The 22,934-nt window shown below is 36.4% G+C and overlaps 1 protein-coding gene across 5 annotated transcripts in view; it reads right to left on the bottom strand.

Annotated features, from left to right (window-relative positions):
* The window catches only part of LOC139962140 (uncharacterized), a 42,045-nt gene that overhangs the window by 13,506 nt on the left and 5,605 nt on the right, over positions 1-22,934 (bottom strand). For 2 of the 5 annotated variants that reach the window (XM_071962068.1, XM_071962067.1), the window contains exons 3-15: positions 21,644-21,776; positions 14,856-14,981; positions 12,879-13,016; positions 11,969-12,115; positions 10,679-10,822; positions 9,913-10,053; positions 9,112-9,252; positions 6,445-6,576; positions 5,337-5,465; positions 4,156-4,290; positions 3,349-3,480; positions 2,414-2,536; positions 1,327-1,450 (exon numbers count right to left, since the gene is read on the bottom strand). In XM_071962068.1, the coding sequence (XP_071818169.1) occupies positions 1,327-1,450; positions 2,414-2,536; positions 3,349-3,480; positions 4,156-4,290; positions 5,337-5,465; positions 6,445-6,576; positions 9,112-9,252; positions 9,913-10,053; positions 10,679-10,822; positions 11,969-12,115; positions 12,879-13,016; positions 14,856-14,981; positions 21,644-21,776 (1,745 nt within the window). The remainder of the gene's footprint in view (positions 1-1,326; positions 1,451-2,413; positions 2,537-3,348; positions 3,481-4,155; positions 4,291-5,336; positions 5,466-6,444; positions 6,577-9,111; positions 9,253-9,912; positions 10,054-10,678; positions 10,823-11,968; positions 12,116-12,878; positions 13,017-14,855; positions 14,982-21,643; positions 21,777-22,934) is intronic. The other 3 variants (XM_071962071.1, XM_071962070.1, XM_071962069.1) reach the window with 3 other exon arrangements.

Genomic DNA, 22,934 nt, shown 5'->3' with positions numbered 1-22,934 from the left:
AAAGGCACTGCAATGGCACATTCAGGTGGTGTCATATAGGCCTTATGTTTTCAACCACCAAATTTACCATTTGAACAAATTCATTTTAAGAACAGGTCCTCCAACGTACGAGGAAAACTCCTTCGAAACCAGCACTGAACAGGGTAGGACTTGTGATGCAGGGGTACGATATTTAAAGTGGACTTGGGCTGACAGGGAATATTCTTTGGAAATTGAGGGTAAACAGATAGGAACTTCTTTTAGCTTTCTGTGTCAAATGAATTTTAAAGTATAGAAATTCTCAGGTTGCAGTAAACATTGCAAAATAATTGTAACTTGTCCACTGCAAACAAACTATCTTTTAAACTCTGATAACACAAACACGAGAGCAAAATTGTTGCACATCACTACAGAAATTTTGCAAACAAACAAAACAGATTATAAATCAAATTAATATGTTAATGGCTTGGCAAGTACCTACAACTTCAGTTTAGTTACCATCAAAGAACTACTTTTTGCTGGATTTTACAAAAGCTGAATAAATTTACAAGACAGATGACTATGAAAACGCATGGAACTAAAGTCTGCATATCTCGATGCAAGTTTTCATAGGAGGTATTATCTGTTTCTACTAGTATAGGTTGAATTGATGTTACAGCTTTCCATGAATGAACATGCTTCTAGTTCAACATAGTGTACTTGATTTGATCTGAGGTATCCTCCCATTGTGCTTTGACTATTAGTGTTCAATTCACAAAGATTGACAAACAACTAACAGATTTAGCTTATTACATATATGGGAAAATGACATGCTGGTAAGTATTAGTTTGGACTACAACTTCATTGATCTGTTACCTTGCACTTTGCATTCCAATTATTCATTTGGAATTCCATAACTATTTTATTATGCATATCTGACTTCAATTGTTCCTTCTTCCCCCCCCCCAATCCTTACTCAACCAACAAATATTAAATATGCTAAATATAAACATAGAAATCAATGATCCAGCTGTAGAAATCCTTAGATGTGACTCTCTGTGAGTCTTCGCTCACTTGGACCTTCAAAGTCTAGCATGGCCCTCCATAATATCTAGACATAAGTTGTTAGTTATGTTAAGGGCCTCTTTCTTCAAGAATTTTGGCCTCTACTACATTCCTTTAAGAAAATTCTAGTGACTTTCAGCATCCTAAACTTTGATGACAAATCCAGAAATGTTTTGAAGCTATTATTCGATCAAGGTATGTGCAACCGTCATCATTTCTGCCCAATAATTTAAAATGGTCTTTCTGACTTACATCTGATCAAGGGCCTACAAAACAAAGTATCTATGAAATGTTCAGACTTACGACAGTCTTCTCTCAAAGTATTGTGGACACGCGATTGACCTGCACTTGTAGCTGCCCAGAGTGTTGAAGCATTCTTGATCCTCTTGGTCGCAGGAATGGAGTCCCAGGGCACACTCGTCAATATCTAAAGAAGTGCCATGATTGAGAATCAAATATTGAATATCACTAAATCACTACACTATAGAAACGAACAAGTCATCACGTAAATATTAAACTTTAGCTTTACACAATATTAAGCAATGTCTTAACAATTTTAGCAATAGCATGGCTGTTCTGCATCTATGTACAAATAAAGAATAGTTTGCTACTTTCATCCAGATCTACAGGCAAGAGCTGACCACTGATAGCATGCATTCTTTCTTTGACACAAAAAAAAACCTTTTGCTGAAAAAAAGCTTTTTCTTTGCCTCTTACTAATGAGTAAGTTCCTTACAGAGACTTACAGTGAGAGTGCACACTTTGAGTTCCTAAAATGGCATTTTAAAAATCAAACAGAGTGTTGAAAATATTACTCAACCACCCCCACTTTTCCAAATGAAGAAGTCAAACCATCATCCAAGTCTTTGCTAATTAATCTTGTAGTAATTATTCTGATAAAGAAAGTCAAAATGTCTCCAAGGTGTATATCGGGTAATGTACTGCAGGTTGTGAAGTTTCCATACTTTGAAGCGAAAAAAAAATGGCTTCCACACAAAGACTATCATCACATGAGAATCTATCAAGGAGCAATCATGTTTCATTGTAAAAAGTTATTATACAGCCATGTAAGTTTTGCTGTTTTAGGTTTCATTTCATTATCATTTTCTGTTTGCTATACTTACATCTTTAGTTATGTAAGCATTCATCACCTATGATTGATTACACAACTAAAATTTACATGACTATGATTAATAACATAACTATATACTATGAGAAGTTATCAAATTCTTGCCTAACTCAGACAGGTATCAAATCACATAACATCTACCAGTTAGTCTTAGCCCTCTACACCAACCTTACCTGTCTCACCCCCATCCCTTCACCACCACCTTCCCTTGATGTTTACCATTCTCATCGAATGAATGACAGAGTAAAAATCGTTCATTACCGTTACAACTGTATCCATTTTCACTGAGATTGTATCCCTCAGGACAGAGACATCTGTATGAGCCATCGGTATTCTCACAACCACCTCTACATGACGTTGGTAGTGCAGTGCATTCATCAACATCTGAAGCCAAACCACATATACATCAAGTAAAGGCTTAATATCAGTTTAGTATCTTCTGACCTCACCTGATCTACCATAACCTTTAGGGTATGAGCATATGCTACTGAAAACTATACACAACTCTCTGTGCAGATATACAACTAAGTGTATCATAATTGGTTGATGAAAAGTTGGAAGATGGTTGTATTGACAGTGTTGATAGCTCCAAAATGACATGTTTTGTTCAAAACAAAGAATTGCAAAAAGAGTTCATTTAAAGAAAAGCTGCTTTTTTTACTTTTATCGTTTAAAGATGATCCACATTGGCCCCAAATGTTACCGAACGTGTTAAAATTGCTACGAGCTAAAAGTACTTTTGCAGTTGTTATTTTGCAGTTAAATTATTATCAGACGTTGAGAAGAGGTAAATTAGCAGATTAAATGTATCATTGTAGAAAAGAAGTTTATGGCTGATGGCAAAATACTTGTTGAAGTTGGAGCATACGTGACCATTCTTTGCCTCTCTATCACATATTCAGCTAACAATGATGATCTTTATTACACAAAAGAAACATATCTAAGCTTGCTCGTACTCCAGAGTATACATAACTACCCCAAGAACTTGCGTAAAATATCTCGATCATACCACATGATTTCCGTGCAATCGATAAATAGCAAAACAGAGTAATGAGCCAAATCCATCTGTTCTAAAACAAAGACTGTAGATTTTCAGTTACAGAAAGCTAACCAGAGGAGGAGGGGAAGTGGAAAGAGCTCAAAAGGAACACATTTATTCAAGAGGCAGGATACTAGACAAAATTGACTGGTGTTACCTTCACATCCTCGAGATGAAGACCTGGTCAATCTGTAGCCAAGTGGACATCTACAGAGATGACCACCCTCTTGGTTTATACACTCCTGCATGTCTTCACACTGGTGAGTCCCTTCAGCACATTCATCGATATCTAGAAAGATTTTAAGCAGTATTTATGTTTATTTAGAAGATTATTTAAAGTTACACCTTCTAAGGGAATAAATACTACAGAGAAGCCAGGTATAATAAATCTATAAATGATTGCTATGTAACATAAAGGTACCGCTTGAGAAAAAGATAATAAATAATCCGATAGTGCAGGTAGCCTAAATCTCCATTTTTGGGTAATTTAGATGTCATGGGATATCTTGCAGACTGGGCCATAGTTGGAAAAAATCTTATTGCCCCATTCACACTTAATACAGTGCAGATATCCTGGTTGAATCTAAGCCTTAATATGAAACAATTATTCCCACACTGATCAGTTTACTCAGGCTGTAGGTCAGATTAAACAGTAGGTAACAGCCACTCTGTCTGTGTCAATCAGCTTTAACCCTTAGCAACCAGGTATTTGCAAGCAAACTTTTTCAACCTGTCGTTAATCATGGAAATGTTACAAACATTCTCGGATATGTTTGTAACATATCTACTGCAAGCGATACTGCAGAATACTGCAAGCGATATAACTTGCAGTATAATATGCAGGTCGACTTATTATAGTATATAAATAGCTTTATATACTATTTATATCAAGCTTAAATATTTAAGCTTTAAGCTAAGCTTAAATATTACTATGAAATTGAAATGCAGTTACAATCAAACTCACCGAAACAAGTACCATAGATGTATCTGGCACCATAGGAGCACATATTTTGACAGTCGTATGACCCTGGAAAGTTGATGCACATTTGATTTGGCAGGCATGGACTGGAGCCATCATCTGGATTGCACTCATCAATATCTACAAAATACAATGTACATGTTACTTCGGTTTCATGACAGCTCTAACAGTAACTGCTGGTCTACTTAGATTGTACAGACTGGAGCCATCAGGTAGGCTTAATTCAGCAACATCTAAATTACATGTTACAGTAAATAGGTTACTTTGGATTCATCACAGCTCTAACCTAGACTGCACAGACTGGATCCATCAGGAAGGCTTCATTCATCGATATATAATTACAAGCATAATTACTTCGGTTTAATCTGCAACATTAAAAGAACTTGCGGATCTGTGTAGATTATACAGACTGGAGCCATCAGGTAGGCTTCATTCATCGATATATAATTACAAGCATAAACATGTTACTTCGGTTTAATCACAACATTAAAAGAAATTGCGGATCTGTGTAGATTGTACAGACTGGAGCCATCGGGTATAAGGCTTCATTCCTCGATATATAATGACAAGCATAATTACTTTGGTTTAATCACAACATTAAAAGAAATTGCTGATCTGTGTAGATTGTACAGACTGGAGCCATCAGGTATAAGGCTTCATTCATTGATATATAATTACAAGCATAATTACTTTGGTTTAATCACAACATTAAAAGAAATTGCTGATCTGTGTAGATTGTACAGACTGGAGCCATCAGGTAGGCTTCATTCATCAATATCTTCTTACAAGGTGTACATGTTAGCTCTCTCTAAATCACACAGCTTAGCTAAAATTAGAGTTTGTTTGGAGATATTTCTACGATTAAACTAAAAATTATATCCTTCATTGATTTGGTTACTCTTGTACTTGGTTTTTACCCAACCATCAAGCTGCTATGATATCTGCATCTGAACATTTAAAGCAGCTGTTTGCATTTAGACAGAAATTTTACCAAAGATACTGACCAATCACAACTCAAAATTGCTACGAACTTCATAGAAAAGTAATTAGTTGCAACATAAGGAGAGACATGAAAAGGAAAGGTTATGCGAACAGGAAGACAAAATATATTTAAAATATCTTTCATGACTGGAATCAAAATAATAGACTAGATTATCAAATCCTACCAACACAGTCCTGATGTACAGAGTCCTGATTGAAGCCAGGGTTACAGGTACACGTGAAGGCTCCCAGAGTGTTGTAGCAAATCTGGTTTGCAGTGCAAGTATCCGTACGTTCTGCACACTCGTCAATGTCTGCCAGTTGTTGAGGGAAAAGGTAACTTGGTTATCAAATGGGTGGACTTAAAAAAGGGGCTTGAACTACTGGCTCCAATATCTCCCAGGGTGGGCAACACTTCACCGTTTTGAAATTTTAATTAACATGGGTTGGATGAAGAGGGAAAGCATGGAAGGGACTGGGATTGAAAACTATGTTAAACTTTTACACTCATTCCAACATTGGGGCTGTCTCATTCCTTTCTGGTTGAAAACTATATGTAAAAATTGCAAGCACATGTGGAGTAGAAGCAAAACCCTACAATCAAGTAATGCATGGAAATTGAAGCCACCAGGGTACAGAGAGGACAACACTAACAACCATCAAGAACTTGATCGGTAAAGCTTTTATGGTAGGTTAAATGCAGGCATAATTAACGAGACAGGTTATTAATAAGTTACCGGGATCATCGACAAGACAAAGCTACATCATTGTTACTTGCCACACAAGGGTTTAATTTCTAGAAGCAATAGTACTGGTATCACACAACATGAAAACTTTAACATAATAACATTTAACATAATAACATGCTCTGCAATTCTGGAAATGATTGAATCTTGAAATCCTTTAGAAACATCTCCGTGGAAGACCAACAAAAGGTGTACGCTATTGAATGTAGCAAGGCATCAGTTTCCTACTTTACTGCCCAAAAACATCTTTCCTAACCTCAAAGTCAAAAACAATAAATTTTGATGACATTAACCATAAATTTGTGTTCTACTAAATACTGTGAGGTAGACGAGGATGTCATTTTTATTTTAATCAGTTTTTTAATCAAATTGATGACACATAATGAATGATTTCAATGAAAAATTACAATTCCACCAGAGACTTGAGATTTTTATAGTAGTTGTCAGAAAGTTTCCTTTTTCATGGTAAGGAGAGGGGAATCAAATAGGAGGAGACTACACAAGAACAAAGCCAAGCGATATTGAAGATACCATGACAACCGAGTACCTATTGTGCATTCATTCCGGATGTCCACTCTGTATCCAGACTCGCAGTTTTCACACAAGTGACTGCCTGGTTCGTTGACACATCTCTGATTACGTTGGCATCTGTGCAGTCTTTGCTCACATTCATTGACGTCTGTAAGGGGAGAAATGATACACCTCAAATTAGACTTGTACTTGTCCCGATCTTAACACTCACCATTAATGTTTCTCATGCAGAGATGAAGGTTTTACAATGGTGTTCATTCTAATTTTGCTCAAATTAAATCATTTTTGTACAAATTCTGGAGGACCATCATATTGCCAGATTTATAAATTGCATAAGACAACTATATTTCTACTCAATCTCTCAAAATAAAATACAGGACAATGCGATGCTCTTTAAAACTGACATTAAAGTAAAATCTACATTATTTTTTAAGTAGCTGTTTTGTTATATTATTACAAAGTGGGCCTGGTAGACAATGTGACATGGATATGAAAAGAACAAAATAGATTCCAAATTACTAGCTGAACACCTTAAGCTCAATATATTGTATTATAACTCTAGGTATATAAGATTGTTGTTTGAAGGTACATTGCCATGGCAACATGAACCACTTGGTCCACCAGGAAGTGGATCATGGAAGGTTTTAATCTTTCACGTCATCATTTTCATCAAAAGTTTATTATTTTCTGTTAAATTTGTCAGTAGATATTCTTTTGATATTTGATACATTAGCCATACATGTATTCTGAATTCAAGGTGAATTACTGTTTTAAATCAAGTAAGTACTTTACAATGCCGGTAACAATATGTACACAAAAAAACAGAAATAATCAATTAATTCCCATGATACCATCACATACTCTGATAATCCAACATTATGCATTTAAAACAGTTGCTGACAATCATCCCAATAAACTATGTCATCAGGAAACTGGGTTTGCACATTGTGATACAGAGATAGAAGCAAATCTTTGAAACAAATCACCATCTGCCATCAGAATATTCCTTAAACAGAATCGATATGATCCAATCAGCATCAGCAACATGCCACAATAATCATCTCATTATGGTGTATATACCACAACAATGCAATATAGTTTATTAATCAATTGTAAATATTATGTAATTTAATGACACTTTGATGTCATAATTTACATTACACCACCTGGTTATGGGTGCAATGAAATCCCAGCACCCCCCCCCCTCCATCAAATATGCTTCAAGAGATAGTATCATATTATCATGTTGTTGAGTTAGTGTCACCAATGCTGTTCAATTCATTGGGAAACTTTGTTGAATTTCACACCAAACCCAAGATATCAAACACTTTTTACAGTGTTACCTAGCTCAGGACACACTTGCAAGAATCAGGACTATTTAGCCTTTGCATTCACTGTTAGGGATAAATGCCAAAAATACTATATTTGCCAGTGGAAAGAAATAATTCACAGGATTTGCAAAGACAATTGCACTCGTCATTTGATTTGATCAAGATGCATATGAAACACAAGCAACCACTTGAAGTTGTGCACTTGTGAAAAAACAGTAACATCTCTATACATACAAACTGACCATGACAAAATGCGCAACCACTTTAAGCCGTACAGCTTGTGTAAAAAAAATAGTTACATCTCTATAGATACACACTAACCATGACAAAAGGTGCAACCACTTTAAGCCATACAGCTTGTGAAAAAAAATTTACTTTTCAATAGGTATGCACTAACCATGACAAAATGTGCAACCACTTTGAGCTGTACAGCTTGTAAAAACAGTTACTTTTCTCTTGATACACATAGACCATGAGAAAATGCAAAATTGATAGGAAATTGTCATGACCATCAAAAAATATTGCTCTTACTCCTACACTGACTGGTATCATTGTTTACTCAACAGAACACCCTGACAGGTAAAGACACATACATAACCATCTAGTCTTCCATAAAAAGACATATAGATATATACAAAAGGTGAGGAAGAAGGGGTTCAAAGGTGGTTAAACAGACATAAAACAGTTCAGGTTCAAGCAAGTGCAAAGAAATAAACTTCAAAATTCTGTATATCCTGAATTCAATCATGTTTATTGTTTTTAAACTTTCTTCTCTAAATTATCCTCTTCTTGCAAAACCTGTGAAAATTCCCAACCGATGCAATGCTGTAAACATCAGTCATAGAGAGATGTCTTTGCATAAATGTGATACCTTTATATTATAGTCCCAAAATCCCTCCCTGACCCCTCACCACATGTGAAAAAGTATATGAAATTTTGGTTAGCTTTCTTGCGGTTTGTGTACTGTTATAAAAGTGACCACAATTGTCCCTCCCCCACCCCCCCCACCACCCCACCATTCCCCTGTTGCCTCCCTTTCCTATCATCAATCTAAGGTGATGTATTGAGGTTTGCATACAGGCTCTGCATATACTTCAATATTTGTGATTGCCAAACCTCTCTTGATACTAGCCTCTCTCACCTGTCTGCACCTCCTGTTACCCTCAATCTAAATTAATATCTTTGTATGAATGTCACCATACCTCCTCCTCCTCCTCCACCACCACCAGCCTCCCTTTACCACCTCTCTTACCTCTCAAAATTCCCCCACCCTCCCCCCCCCAATCCTAACACTATCCAACTGCTGTTACCTTGAATCTAAGATGGTAGTTTTGCTTGCATGTATACCATACCTTCACAATCCTGAGTGACTGAGTTGAGATTATAACCTGTACCACATGCAAACCTCCTGGCACAGCGGAAACCACCCTCGTAGTTCTCACATCGCTGTCCTTCTGGGCAGGCACCACTATTCTGGTAGCATTCATTGATATCTGATTTAAGTTAGAGAGGTCATGGGATGCATCAAGGTGACAGGGTAAACAAAAACACAAAATTATGTTATGGGATCACATCAGATGACTCAACAAGTTAGTGAATGGGGTAAATCAGACAACTCCACAAATTATTACATGGGAATTATTAAATGGGATGTACATACATCCAAACAAACAAACTACAACACAGATTTTCCAAACTATTAACAAGGATACACTTAATAATCAAAACAAACATATTTATCCCCCTCACCACACCCTTCCCCCCCCCCCGCCCCCCACTAAAAAAAAAGAAGACAAAAAGAGATGAGACATTTCAGTAAATGGAAGCTTAACTCAGGTCCTGATTTTGACAGGTTTGATGTGAATGTTGCAATCTGCAAATTAGAAAAGAACATCCCATTCATAATCAAGACTAGTCTCTCTTTTTTTGTCCTGTAATTAGGTTGTTAGTTAGGTAATTAGGTTGCTTATCTTTTACCATCCTTTCTTCCAACTAACTTGTTCAACATAGTTTGGCTTTTAGCATTTGTCAATAATTAGTCAACCAGCATTGCCAAATTCAATATTGTCTTGAAAGTCTACATTGAAAGCACAATTCTGATAACTTTCAAACCTGGGTCATTTTTTAAAGAACCAGCCTTGCAGTCAACTCACCAATGCACCTGGACGTCACTGGATCTACCTGATAACCACTTGCGCAACGTGGTCTCTCCTGGCAACGATAGCCTCGATGGATATTGAAACAGGTACTTGAGGATGGACAATTGTGGCTCTCTTCTAGACATTCATTGATATCTGTAAAAGAAGTATATCAAACTTTTCAAAGTAACATCCCCAAACCTAACTAAGACAATACTTTCCTGCCTCCACTACCTAAGGCATATCACAACTGGTAGTAACATTCTTACACTTTGCATCCCCAATGATCATCTACAGGTCACTACCATTGGAGTGAAACTTGGCAAGGTAACACTGTCCAATAGATCATACAGGGACATTGTATGAAAGAGTCAGCCATATTGCAATTTAAATAGATATTAAACAAGGTCAAAATGAAAATATCAATGCCCTTTGCCCCCCCCCCCCCCAACACTCCCAAATATTTGCCCTTTGGCCTCATTCTTATGCTTGCACTAAACACATATTAAGGTATTTTAGCAGATTTTTTCTGTTTTGTTTAAAAGCCATTATTGATACCCAAGTTTCATGCTCACAGAGCCATATGTTCCTACAGGACTGAAGTCTAGATTCTACCAATCACCATTATCAGTTAAGATATGGATAGTCACACCACATGCCAGACTCAATGAGCTCATCACATAGGCCTAACCCTGAAAAATATTTCAATTTTACCAGAACTTGATAACTTTACCATACTTTACTGGCAATAGATGAAAACAAAAGCAATTTTTGGGAGTACCTGTACATATGCCATTTGCTGCATTGTATCTCAAACCACGTGAACAGGTATACTGCAAAGATTGACAAGTGTAGCTGCCACGTGAATTGACACACTCTTCCAAAGAAGTGCAATCATCTGTGTTCTCTGCACATTCGTCGATATCTGCAAAGTTAGAATATTTATCACAGTGAACAAGAGCTTACATAAAAGCAGCTAATTATAATTTTGGTTAATTAGTTTCTATTTCCATTTAAGTTTTTCCTGACAATCAGTTAGACAGTCGGGATTTGTCTTATAATGGGATCTGGACATTTGTGAGCACCTCGGATTACTGAAACCAATTAAAGTGAAATTTTTAATATAAGGAAACTGCTGTGTATGAAATAAAGTACTTGATTTGTCACCTTGCAATTTTTCTTCAATGTATTTAACAAAATTGGATGTTATAATGTCACCTCAATGAAGTTTCTTGTCTTATCAAAATAGTTATCAACTGAGTGCACAGTTGCACAACTTCAAAGCAATTCACAATACAAATATAAACAATGTCAAACTTAAAGTCATTGAAAACAAAAGGCTTTAAAAATATTCACATTGAAACTTCTACTGACCTTCACTGATAACAGTTAGGAACAGGGTAGTACTATGCTACCTTTAAAGCTCATTGAACTAGCTCTTCAGGTTGGATTCTGCATGTAAGACTATATTATTATTATTATTATAATAATAATAACTAAAGCCAGATACTTAGTGTGACATCTGTCTTCTTGAGACTTTCAGATTTTGAGGTCTAATGACCTCAAGTGATCTTTCACCTCCTCCGATTATGTCGAAAAGAGTCTATTTATAATTTGCAACATGACAATCCCCAAAAATTTGAAACCATGTGGTTTATGCTTCCATATATCTACACCAACTGATAGTTGCCACAATTCTGTGAGGACTATTTGACCTATACGTAAACCTTAAATGATCTTTGACTTCCACAAAAACAATAGGATTTTTCAACCTACTACTAAATTGTATCAACACACCAAGTATGACTTTCATTCAAGTTTGCTTTTGAAAATATTGATCAACATACAATACTTTTGAAATGATAGTGTTTAAAAGTTTTTCAAAGCTCAACCTCAAATGTCCACCACCATGAAGTCAATAGAGTTTCTTGTACAGTAATCACTGAGATGGATCTGGTACACCTAATATACTGTCCAAAAACAATGTAATTTGTTTATCATTTTTATAAGCCAAGGTGTCAAATACCATACATGAATATTCAATGCCAAGGAATTCAAAACTTCAAATCACCTTCACATCTTCCAATTGAAGGGTTATAACGGAGTCCGGTGGGGCAAGGAAATCCAGATGCTGCCGAACAGAAGAAGGAGCCAGGCGAGTTGCTACAGCTCTGTCCACGAGCACACGGTTCGGCAAGCTCTACGCATTCGTTGATGTCTAATAGAAACATGAAATGAATTGTTAGAAATTGAAAAGCGTGTGAATGTGTAAAATGGGAGCAACATAAACATGTTGGAGACCCCGCTGAAAGAGCCGGTTTCATTAGAATATTACCCGATGAAAAACAGCTTTAAATTAAAGGAGGTGGCCATAGAAACATCAGTCTTCATAAGGATATAAACCCTAGATATAAACCAGAGCTTTAAAAGAGTTGGCCATAGAAATTAACAGGATATTCATTTGAAAATATACGCTATACAACATACTGTTGCTTCAAAAGAGTGGTCGGAGCAAACTTCAAAAGTATCTGGTTTGTGTATTTACTGTGCTGCCCTCTTACCTGTCTCAACTGAACTATTGCACACTCTTCCCAGATATAGTCAATACAATGTTACCAACTGTGGCCAATTTATAGAACAGGCAGATGCAAAGTGCAGGAGCAGCGTTTAGACAGGTAAGAGAGGGGAGCAGTAAGTGCAGCAGGTTTCTGAGTGAAATATGATCAATAGGTGATAGTGATAAATTAAAAAGGAAGTGACCAATTTGAAACATCTGGAGTAAGAGTTGTGATGAAAGGAAAAGACCTTAGTAAAGTAGTACTGTAGGTATGAAATGGATGAAGGGGAGAGAGTCTAATAATTGCTGCTAGTGAATGAGGAATGTACCTGTCACGCATGAACTTCAGTTCATTGATTCACATTCTATAATCTGTACTGTATCTGTGATTCTTTGTAGAATTTAATTACTTAGGGACACTCACCAAGACAAGTTATTCCATTTAATGCCAGTCTGTATCCCTGTGAACAGATACATTCATACCCTCCCGTATCTCCGAGAATCTGGCAGCCTTGTGAGCAAGGACTATCACTGCAAGGATTCATAGTTGGCATTGATGTCACTGTAAAAGAGGGAAAAATATACTTCTTTCACCAAACTGTGGACAAATTTTGTAACGATAATTTCATGCGGATGCAGAAGATATTCAGTGATAACATTCAAAATATAAAGACAGATGAATCACAAGTTCACATTGTTAAACAAAATGAAAGAAACACACACAAAAAGACTAAGCTAGAGTACCAATTTATAGTGCAGAAGTTCGTCTAGTGTCTTCCAAGCTGCATTGCACTCACCAAACATACTACATATGTGAATAATATTATCAAAACTACAGTATGAAATGCCCGACGACAGAATGACATTGCCAGGGTCCTTCCTGTATAGCGTAACATTTGTCACAGGGGTTCTACTCGTAATGCATAAGGTTGGCATGTAATATACATTTTTGAGACTAACTAGTCAAATGAGAACTTTGTCTCAGAATACAAAAAAACAAATGTGTTCTTTATACATCACCTGCAGTTATTATAGATATATTTCCATTTTGTTTAAATTATCCAAAGCCAACTTACAAATGCACAGCAATCCTTGCCCTTCACCCAACCCCTCATAGACACAAACAGCTATGTAAACCTTTGATGTAACTAAATAATTTAACTTGCATTTATAACCACCTACAGTAATGTTCTGGAAACTTCAAACCTTCACATACCCATTCAGTGAGTGATATGTTTATAGGGCTCAAAATATTAGAGGCCTTATAAGTCACATGCAGGTGGTACAGTAAGATAATTGGGATGCTTCCAATTAGAGATAATCGTGCACAAACATTGGTAAAAACAAACAGAAAGCTACACTGGATTCTACAAATTCATACCATTCACTAATCCATGTAACAGTAGTGCAGTAACCTATCAAAGCAAATATGAAAAAAATAAGAAGGAAAAAAAAGGAAATAAACTAATTATTGCAATCATGATGAAGGATTCTTATCAGAACTCTTTAAACCAAAGTTCTCTTGCTTTACAGAGATTCATAACTACCAAACAGTATCCGGATACTGTAGTCATCAAATGAAACAAGTTCCTTAAAGATTTGATAATTTCATGCTGTTTGTTATGTTCAGTACTTCCTGGTGTAAAGGATGAGGCAGTGGATGGAAGTCTGGATATCAGAACTAAGTAGCTCTAGACAGTGATCCAGTGAGAATGCTACAGTTAAGGAAAGACAAGTAAGTAATAAGTGAAGCAATAGTATTCTTAATGTCTAATTTGCTGTGATTTTAGCAAGTGCATGAAGGGGGGGGGGGGGAGGAGGGGGACTGAGGATGCCAGTATATGGCCAGTGGCATACCTGAAGATGGTGACTGCGAAAGACTCATGAGTAACAAGTATTAAAGCCAAATGGTAGTTCACCTGTGTAGGCTGTGTGTTGATGTAACAATTAGTATTAAAGACAAATGGTAGTTCACCTGTGTAGGCTGTGTGTTGATGTAACAAGTATTTAAGACAAATGGTAGTTCACCTGTGTAGGCTGTGTGTTGATGTAACAAGTATTTAAGACAAATGGTAGTTCACCTGTGTAGGCTGTGTGTTGATGTAATTATAAGATCATAGATTCACTTCTAACATTACCCTCTAACCTTACCTCTCCTCACCCTCTAACATTACATTTCTAGAGCCATGGATGTCAAAAGTATCACCATGGGCACTATTGCTGGTTAATCACACACCAAATCTTGAGTTGGCAAGTCTTGAACTTTGACATCGTCACATGCATTGTAAGTTAACATTAAAGATGTATCCTAATCACTGGCTGTATCACAACCACATAGCACCACAACACATGCCTTTGGTGCATGCATGGTCACATACGGTAGTTTAGGTTCCCAGCCTACCATAGTAGCAGCTGTACCCATCTGCTGCCAGATGCCAGCCTGGACGACATCCACACTTAAAAGAACCTATAGTGTTGATACATCTTTGCATACACACCAACTGGCCTTGGAGAGAACACTCATCCACTGCAATTAAAGCACAGAATCAATGACCGTTATCTCTTGAAGTATAAAGTACCTAGCCTGCCTGTATAACTTCAACTCAGTAGTCAGCTCAGTTCTCTGTCGCTGCACCCATGCACTGTCTGAGTTAGGTGATGGGCCAATGAGAATATCAGAATTATTTATTAATCAATTATTTACCTCTTAGTACTGCACAAGATGACTTGAAGTTTGATTGGGTGAGTCCCTCATAACTTTCAAGTTTATAATGTCACATATAAGTTTGTCAGGAATAAATATCCTTACTTGCTTTATATTTACATATCAAAGGTCTCTCCAGACTATAAATTATGTATAAATATACAAGACAAGAAGCCATAAAATAAAAAATCCATCAAAGATTGACCATTTAAAAGTCTTTTCTTAAGTCTAGTACAAGTTAATCAAGTATCCCAACGTGTATATCTTGGAAACGAATCAAGCTTTTCGAAAAGGTTCAACAGATTTGAATGGGATTATCACACACAACAAATGTGCTGAATATTCCGCAAATAGGCTATGTGTACATTGTACACTATAGCTGACACCAACCAGGTATGCAAATATTTATCAAGTTTACTGCAGCTGATGTTACCATTTCCCATAGATCTAACTAGAGATACAATTCTGACATTTAAGCTTATATGTGTCTTATGCAAGTATAATAATAATTTGATGTATAAATTTAATGTATGGTATAGCAAGAGTTAGATATCTGATTTCATCATAGGCATATAGAATAACCTTGGTGCTACAGTTAATAAGAGGTTGCAATTGTTTTACAACACAATTCATTTTACCACATGAAATTATTACTCAAGAATGAGATTGACTGATGATGGACGCAAGCATAGTAGCCTATTGTTTAGTAGCAAAAGTAGTGTCTTATGCACATAACAATATGTCCACAAAACCTACTGTATGTATGTATGTATATATATATATATATATATATATATATATATATACTACAAGTTATGATCATTTTCCATTTCTTTTTATATTTATGGTATATTTTGATTCTTAGAACACCTGCTTTGATAAGTTACTATAACTTGGTACAATGTAAATTGGTTTAAAGACATAATAGGACACATAGGAATTGTCAGAGACTTTAACTCAACCTGGCCTCCCAAGAGAAAATATTCTCTGAACCTGCACACATCATCAAATTTATTCTCCCAGCCCAGTTAAACTCTTCAGCAATAATACTACTCTGTTAATATTACAACAACAACAAAAAACTACAAATTAAAGTCTCAATGTGTGTTTGATAAATTTTAATTTCCAACTTTCCAGCTTACTGCCCTAAAAGCTCAGTGAAAATAACAATGTTCTCTGCAACTTTCATATTAATATTCATTATTTTTATTGAGTTACCTGTCGTTAAACAATTTGAGCTGAATAAAATTTGCCAAATTTCTGCTCATCCAAAGAGTTCCAGAGAATGAAAAGTTAAGACAAATACTTTCTGTGTCCCTCATTTGTTATCCACAACATTAATCAGATGAATATGCAGGCAAGATAGATGTATTGACCTTACTGTTCATAATTACTGTACAATATGGCTATATGCTTGACTGATGTACTGTTCACAGTCACTAAAAGGACATCCGAGATAACTATTGGTTTGACAGTGTTTATGATGGTATATAAAATGCAGCTTTAACATCCATTTCATATCAAATAAACAAAGTTTAATGGAGAAATTCCTGAATATGATAATGGCTATACTCTAAAAATGGCAACAGAACAAACTGAAAAAGACAGTGTTCATGTTGGTATGTACTAATCCAAACAACTGCATTCAAACCTTGACAGGCAACTGGAAAGATCAAATGTCACAATTTCATTTCCTTTACATTTTCCAAACGTTTTACCAAAGTCATTTCAAACTGTTATATACAGCCTGTCTGGGTATAGTATGAACAAGGAGTCATTTTTATTTCTGTTCTTGAATCTAGCTGCCAGAGTCAATTCCATTTGTACAATTCATGCTTTGAACTTCATAACACTTGCCTGAAGCTATTACAAAACAAGAATCAAATCCTACATACCAGACACAGTACAGGCTCAATTTTTTGCTGAGAGCAAAATTAATATGGGGAATGTAAGTGAAGGACTTGAGGCTAAGTATTCCAAAACTTCCTTCAGTCAAATTAGGAATGTTGTCATATATTCTACAATAGACCTTCTTCACATACCAGTGTTAGAGCTGGCCCTGCCCAAATCATCATGGTAGGAACATATACCTGTATCGCTATCTTCATTCATTGAGCACCAGCTTGCCCTCATACCTCAATGATTGCATCATGTGCAGCAGAAAGCTACTGTGGGATTTTATGAGTACTTTAATATTGTTCTGTTGTTTATTGAGGGAAGTACACGTTCTAGCCCATGTACAGTATACTCATGAAGCTGTTCATTTGAAGTCATTCCAACCATCCTTAAAGTCCTGGCCAGGGATCAAAGTAGTGCAGTCTGCCAACTGCTGTCAGTGCCCCTTCCACTTTTCCTATTTCCCTTCAAAGTCAGCCATTACAGACAGTGCCAACTGCCATGTACACCTTAGATCAAGCTGCCATAGATGCCACAGAGAGCGACAACTGCCATACACCTTACGCTGAGCTGCCATAGGTGCCACAGGCAGCGACAACTGCCATACAACTTACGTCAAAATGCCATAGGCAGCGACAACTGCCATACACCTATGTCAAGCTGCCATAGGTGCCTTGATACTGATCTCTGTCATTCATCTTTGACTTGTTTTTTGGAAGTCAGAAAATGTGCTTTCAAAAGCAAAACTTTGGAAGATAAGAGTGATACATTTCCATTTTCTGTTCATGTTAAATCTCAGTTTAAAACATAATGCCCTTGTGCCATTTCAACACATCCTCAAAATCGTAAGACCGTGAAGTAAACAAGCAGAAAATCCAATGAAATTAGAGATAAAAAATCATGAGAGTTGGTGATGACACAAATTGTTTACAAGAAATATTTCATGTGAGCCTGGACTCCCAGGTCTTACAGAGTATAGTAATCAACAGAAGAGAGTGCTTACAGGCATATAAACAGAAGACAGCTGATTAAAGGAGCATTATACTTAAAGAGGCACCTCAAATCAGTCAGCAATCGTAAATCAGTCAGCAATACCTATAAGCAGAGAGTAAATATGAAGCAACATGGGAGTTCAGGACAGTTTCTATGGAAATAACCTATTTTTGATCTCTGCTTAAATCACAAGTTCTTGATCTGATCTAACCTTCAGAAGGTCCCAGAAGGTTTGGTAACAGTCTCTTGATTGGAAATAATGAATTCACACCTTCATCCCAGAAGAAGGGGTTTATTTATGTTCCCTATGGAACCACAGATCCACCAATTTGGTGGTTGTAAAACTCTGACCCAGCTACTGTGGCAGGCTGTCTGAACCTAGTTTGTATAGGCAGTGAGTTTGGGAAACAGAAGGCAGCTACAGCCAACAGAGCTTTACTCCTATTTCTTTGTCAATAATAACATCCAATAAATGGGAGGCGGGGAGTGGGGGGGGGGGGGAGGAAAGGGACAAAATGGGACGATGCATCATGCAGAGATGATACAGGCTTGGTAGGACAATGACACTGATTTGCTAAATCATAATCATGGTGTGCTTTTCAATAGATTTATAAGAATAAACATTAAATAATTCTATGGTTCAAGTATCAATTGTCATAGTATGATATCGACACAAAGACAGCAGAGCATGAGAAATTAAAATAACTAGTCATTTATGACCATATGTTAATGTCTTGAAGTAAATACAACTTACTATGCGAAGCCAACGAGCAATAATGAATCAAGAATGGCGTCTCTACAGATGCATTCCTGTCATGTCACTTTAAAGGTAGTCTGTATAGGACGCCCAAACTATAGCATGCTATAATTGCTAGAAGTTTTCAAAAAAGTACTTCCTGTAGGTCTTTACTCTCCAAATTGTTCTCAGACATTCTGTATGAACACACAAGATGTTCAAATGTCACAGTGAGGTCAATTTCCTCCAGGGTGATAACAAAAATAGTTAAACAATAGTTAGAATTTTGACCAAAGGTGACCATATTTGAAAATCTGGCATATTTGGGGCCAATACAGCAAGCATACCTTTAACGTTCCTCAATTTATGAGCATAGTGTGGAAAGTCAGAAACTCTGGGAAGGTGCCTTCGGGTAATTTGGCAATTTCTAGACGGCTAAATTTTAAGAATGATACTAATGACCTTTTCACATTTTCACCCTAAATTGTTAATTCTACTATGTGGCACTGGCTGGTGATATTGATAGATAATCATTTGACCTACATGTAAACTCTTAGTCCACTGCCCCCCCCCTTACTTCTTAGATTCACCCCTCCCAAACCCTCCCCAACCCTAAGCTCCCCTCTCCCTAGTAAATGATCCGTTGGGCCTGTTCCAGTTAGAGTAGCGGCTCCCTAGTTCCAGCATCCTAGATAACTGTACAAAGTAACCACAGAGGAAGGAATACATCATGATTTTAAAATGTTACGACCACTTTCCCCCACACAGCTAGATACAAATATTTCTGGAATGTCATCTTTCAAGATGAACCAGATAACAGCAATGCAAGTTGAAAGTTCATTACTAGATGTCATAAAGAATATCCCAACATGGACAGTAAGGAATGCTCTACTAAATGAAACTATTTCATCCATTACAGTATACTGCCAATAACCCCATTCTGCCATATCTCTTGGTGAAACTTTTATCTCTACCTAAAATTACAAATTCAGTTTTACTTGAAAGTATGCAACCTTTAATATCAATAATAAATGTGCAGTTATTGAGAACCCCTCCTTCACCCCACTTTATTGGCGATACCATAAATTTCAAGAATGTCATCACATTGTGAAAATTAGACCTCAAAATTAAACAATTAAACAAAATTATAATAAAATAAATATGTCACCCTCAAGCCCATTCTGCTTCAGACTTAGCTTCTAAAACACTAGAACTTCCTTCTTTTTATTTTTGGTAGGTAAATTTTAAATAACCTAGAAAAGTATTACTCACAAGAAGAGAACTGATGAAAATAACATTCTTTTACCAACGGTCATTGACAGTAGAACACTCTCTTTGAATCCATACATTGAGTATAGGCTACATGTGTAACTCATTATACATAATTCAACTACAAGGGTAAACCAGACATTTGCAGAATGTGCCATTTTTTTTTTACTATAATTATTATTATTGGAAATCAAACTTGAATTGATGAACTGAAATCCTGCATATAATCATTTTATAATTTTATTATTTTATTTATAAACATTTGACCAGAAAAGAAGATATAAAAAAAAATACAGAAAAAAGCTGCGTTTATATGATTTACTTACTACCATTGTGGAGAGATCAAAACTGTCCACAATCATCACGACTTCCCCTAAAAACTTACTGACTGGCAACAAGTTTATAAGAAGTAGGTCAAAATCAGCAGATGATCCACTTCTACATCAATTTTACCTTGTTAAATCGGTAATGTTTTGAAAATGTCAAATCATGTTTAATGTACCTGGACTGGTAGCTGCTTCCACCCACCTTACTACTAGTGTTCAGTTACCATTGCACCAACATGGAGCTGTCACTGGTAATCTATGCCAATGATGTTGGAGATCCCTTGTCGGCAGGATAAGGCTTAGAGGTTTATAAATTCAAATAATGGAAGTCAGTATCGATATTAAACTACTTTACATGAGTTTCATTTCTATGATTTTGTTTTCATATCTCTAGTTGTCAAAAAGCATGGAATCTGAAGGAAAGTAAAACTTTAATGACATAGGGGGAGGGGGGGGGCCCTTATTGAAGAAAAAAAAAACTTACTGTTTTTGCATTCCTGCTAAGATGTCAATTGATGCTTCAAAAAGATATTACTTTTTCACTTTCTGTTCCATCTCAATGAATCATCAAAAATGAGAAAATTAACATTTTCATATTCAATGAATTGTGTTTCACTGATATTCACTAAACTCACCAAAACAGCTGATTACAAATTTGTCATTAAAACACTTGTGGCCTAAACAGTTATGACAACATGTTAAAACATTTACCATTAACCAGTTTACAATATCAGTGATGCATTACCTGTAGTTCCATTGCAAAATTTACTTGATATTTTCTTTGTGCATTTATATAGCAGACTGATTTTTTAAAAAAAATTTTAATTTCTTCTTTTGTAGCATTTGAAGAATCTGACATGTTTTGCTTGTAAAAATGTGAATCATACATGGTCAACTACAGTACAGTAATAGTACAGACTGTCTAGCTGGGAGCTTACAGAGTGACAGTATGGGCTGTCATTGGAGGACATGACGATGTAGGTCTACGTTATAGAACCACTAGCTACAAGCTTTAATGATAGTATGGTCTGTCACTCAAGCGAGATGGGCACTTATCTGGTTAGTCGGATCCACATAACGCAGTGATAGTGCAATCCTATGGACTGAGAGACCAAGGAATAATTATAAGAAATGATGAGTTTTGCAAAGCAGTGGTCTTTCCCATGTTTCACATTGTGACTTGAAAACAGAATGACAAAAACTTATGACTCACTGTCAGTGTTACACACTTAATTATCATTTAACTCCATCAAAAAATGACCTACCATCAAATTCTTGCTTGGTCTTCTTGCAGCAGGCCTCAAAAGCGTGATCACAGGGGGTTCTGATACTCATACTGTCGCATGCCATACCCTCGTGATAAGCCTCAATTCCGAGACCGCAGCAGTCGCAGCATTCCTAGAATAGAAGAATAAATTAATCTCGATAACTTGTTACTTAAAAGAGCTAAATTAAGCATTGGAAAGTTGTTCCTGTCACATTCTAATGGTTATTTAATTTTTTCATTACCAAATGCGACAACTACATACTGGTATTTGATGGCACCGCAGTCCAAAGAAATGGCTTCATGCCAATGTCATTTATGAATTGTAGGGTAATCCAAAGGTTGATTAAATATAAACACAGACTTACTTTACTTCTCCCTCCTGTAATATTAGAGCATCATTACCACCCATCTCCACAAATATGCTCTTCAAGTGTGGATTGAATGACAACATTCTTTATAGGCACAAAACATTTGCTCGTGAATGTTTGATTGGGGTTTTTTGGGGAGGACATTCAAATTTTTTGTCTTGAATTTTTTTATTTAGCTTGATCCCTGCAAATGGTGCAAATTTTTCCATCAAACTGTACATCGTCGTGGTCTTGTGATTATTTACTAAACACTAGTACCAAACACAATTGTAGAGTCAGGGATCGGTTATAACAAAACTCATTATGAGGCTGTATGTACTTGGTAGAGTCAGGGATCGGTTATAACAGAATGCATTATGAGGCTGTTAGTACTTGGTAGAGTCAGGGATCGGTTATAACAGCACTCATTATAAGGCTGTAAGTACTTGGTAGAGTCAGGGATCGGTTATAACAGAACTCATTATAAGGCTGTAAGTACTTGGTTGAGTCAGGGATCGGTTATAACAGAACTCATTATAAGGCTGTAAGTACTTGGTAGAGTCAGGGATCGGTTATAACAGAATTCATTATGAGGCTGTAAGTACTTGGTAGAGTCAGGGATCGGTTATAACAGAATTCAATATGAGGCAGTAAGTACTTGGTAGAGTCAGGGATCGATTATAACAGAATTCATTATGAGGCTGTAAGTACTTGGTAGAGTCAGGGATCGGTTATAACAGAACTCATTATGAGGCTGTAAGTACTTGGTAGAGTAAGGGATCGATTATAACAGAATTCATTATGAGGCTGTAAGTACTTGGTAGAGTCAGGGATCGGTTATAACAGAATTCATGATGAGGCTGTAAGTACTTGGTAGAGTCAGGGATCGGTTATAACAGAATTCATTATGAGGCTGTAAGTACTTGGTAGTAACTTTATCAT

Source organism: Apostichopus japonicus, chromosome 20 (assembly GCF_037975245.1).
Source record: "Apostichopus japonicus isolate 1M-3 chromosome 20, ASM3797524v1, whole genome shotgun sequence".
NCBI lineage: Eukaryota > Metazoa > Echinodermata > Holothuroidea > Aspidochirotida > Stichopodidae > Apostichopus > Apostichopus japonicus.
The sequence above is the reverse complement of the archived record's forward strand: the minus strand, read 5'-3'. Positions and strand labels throughout refer to the sequence as shown.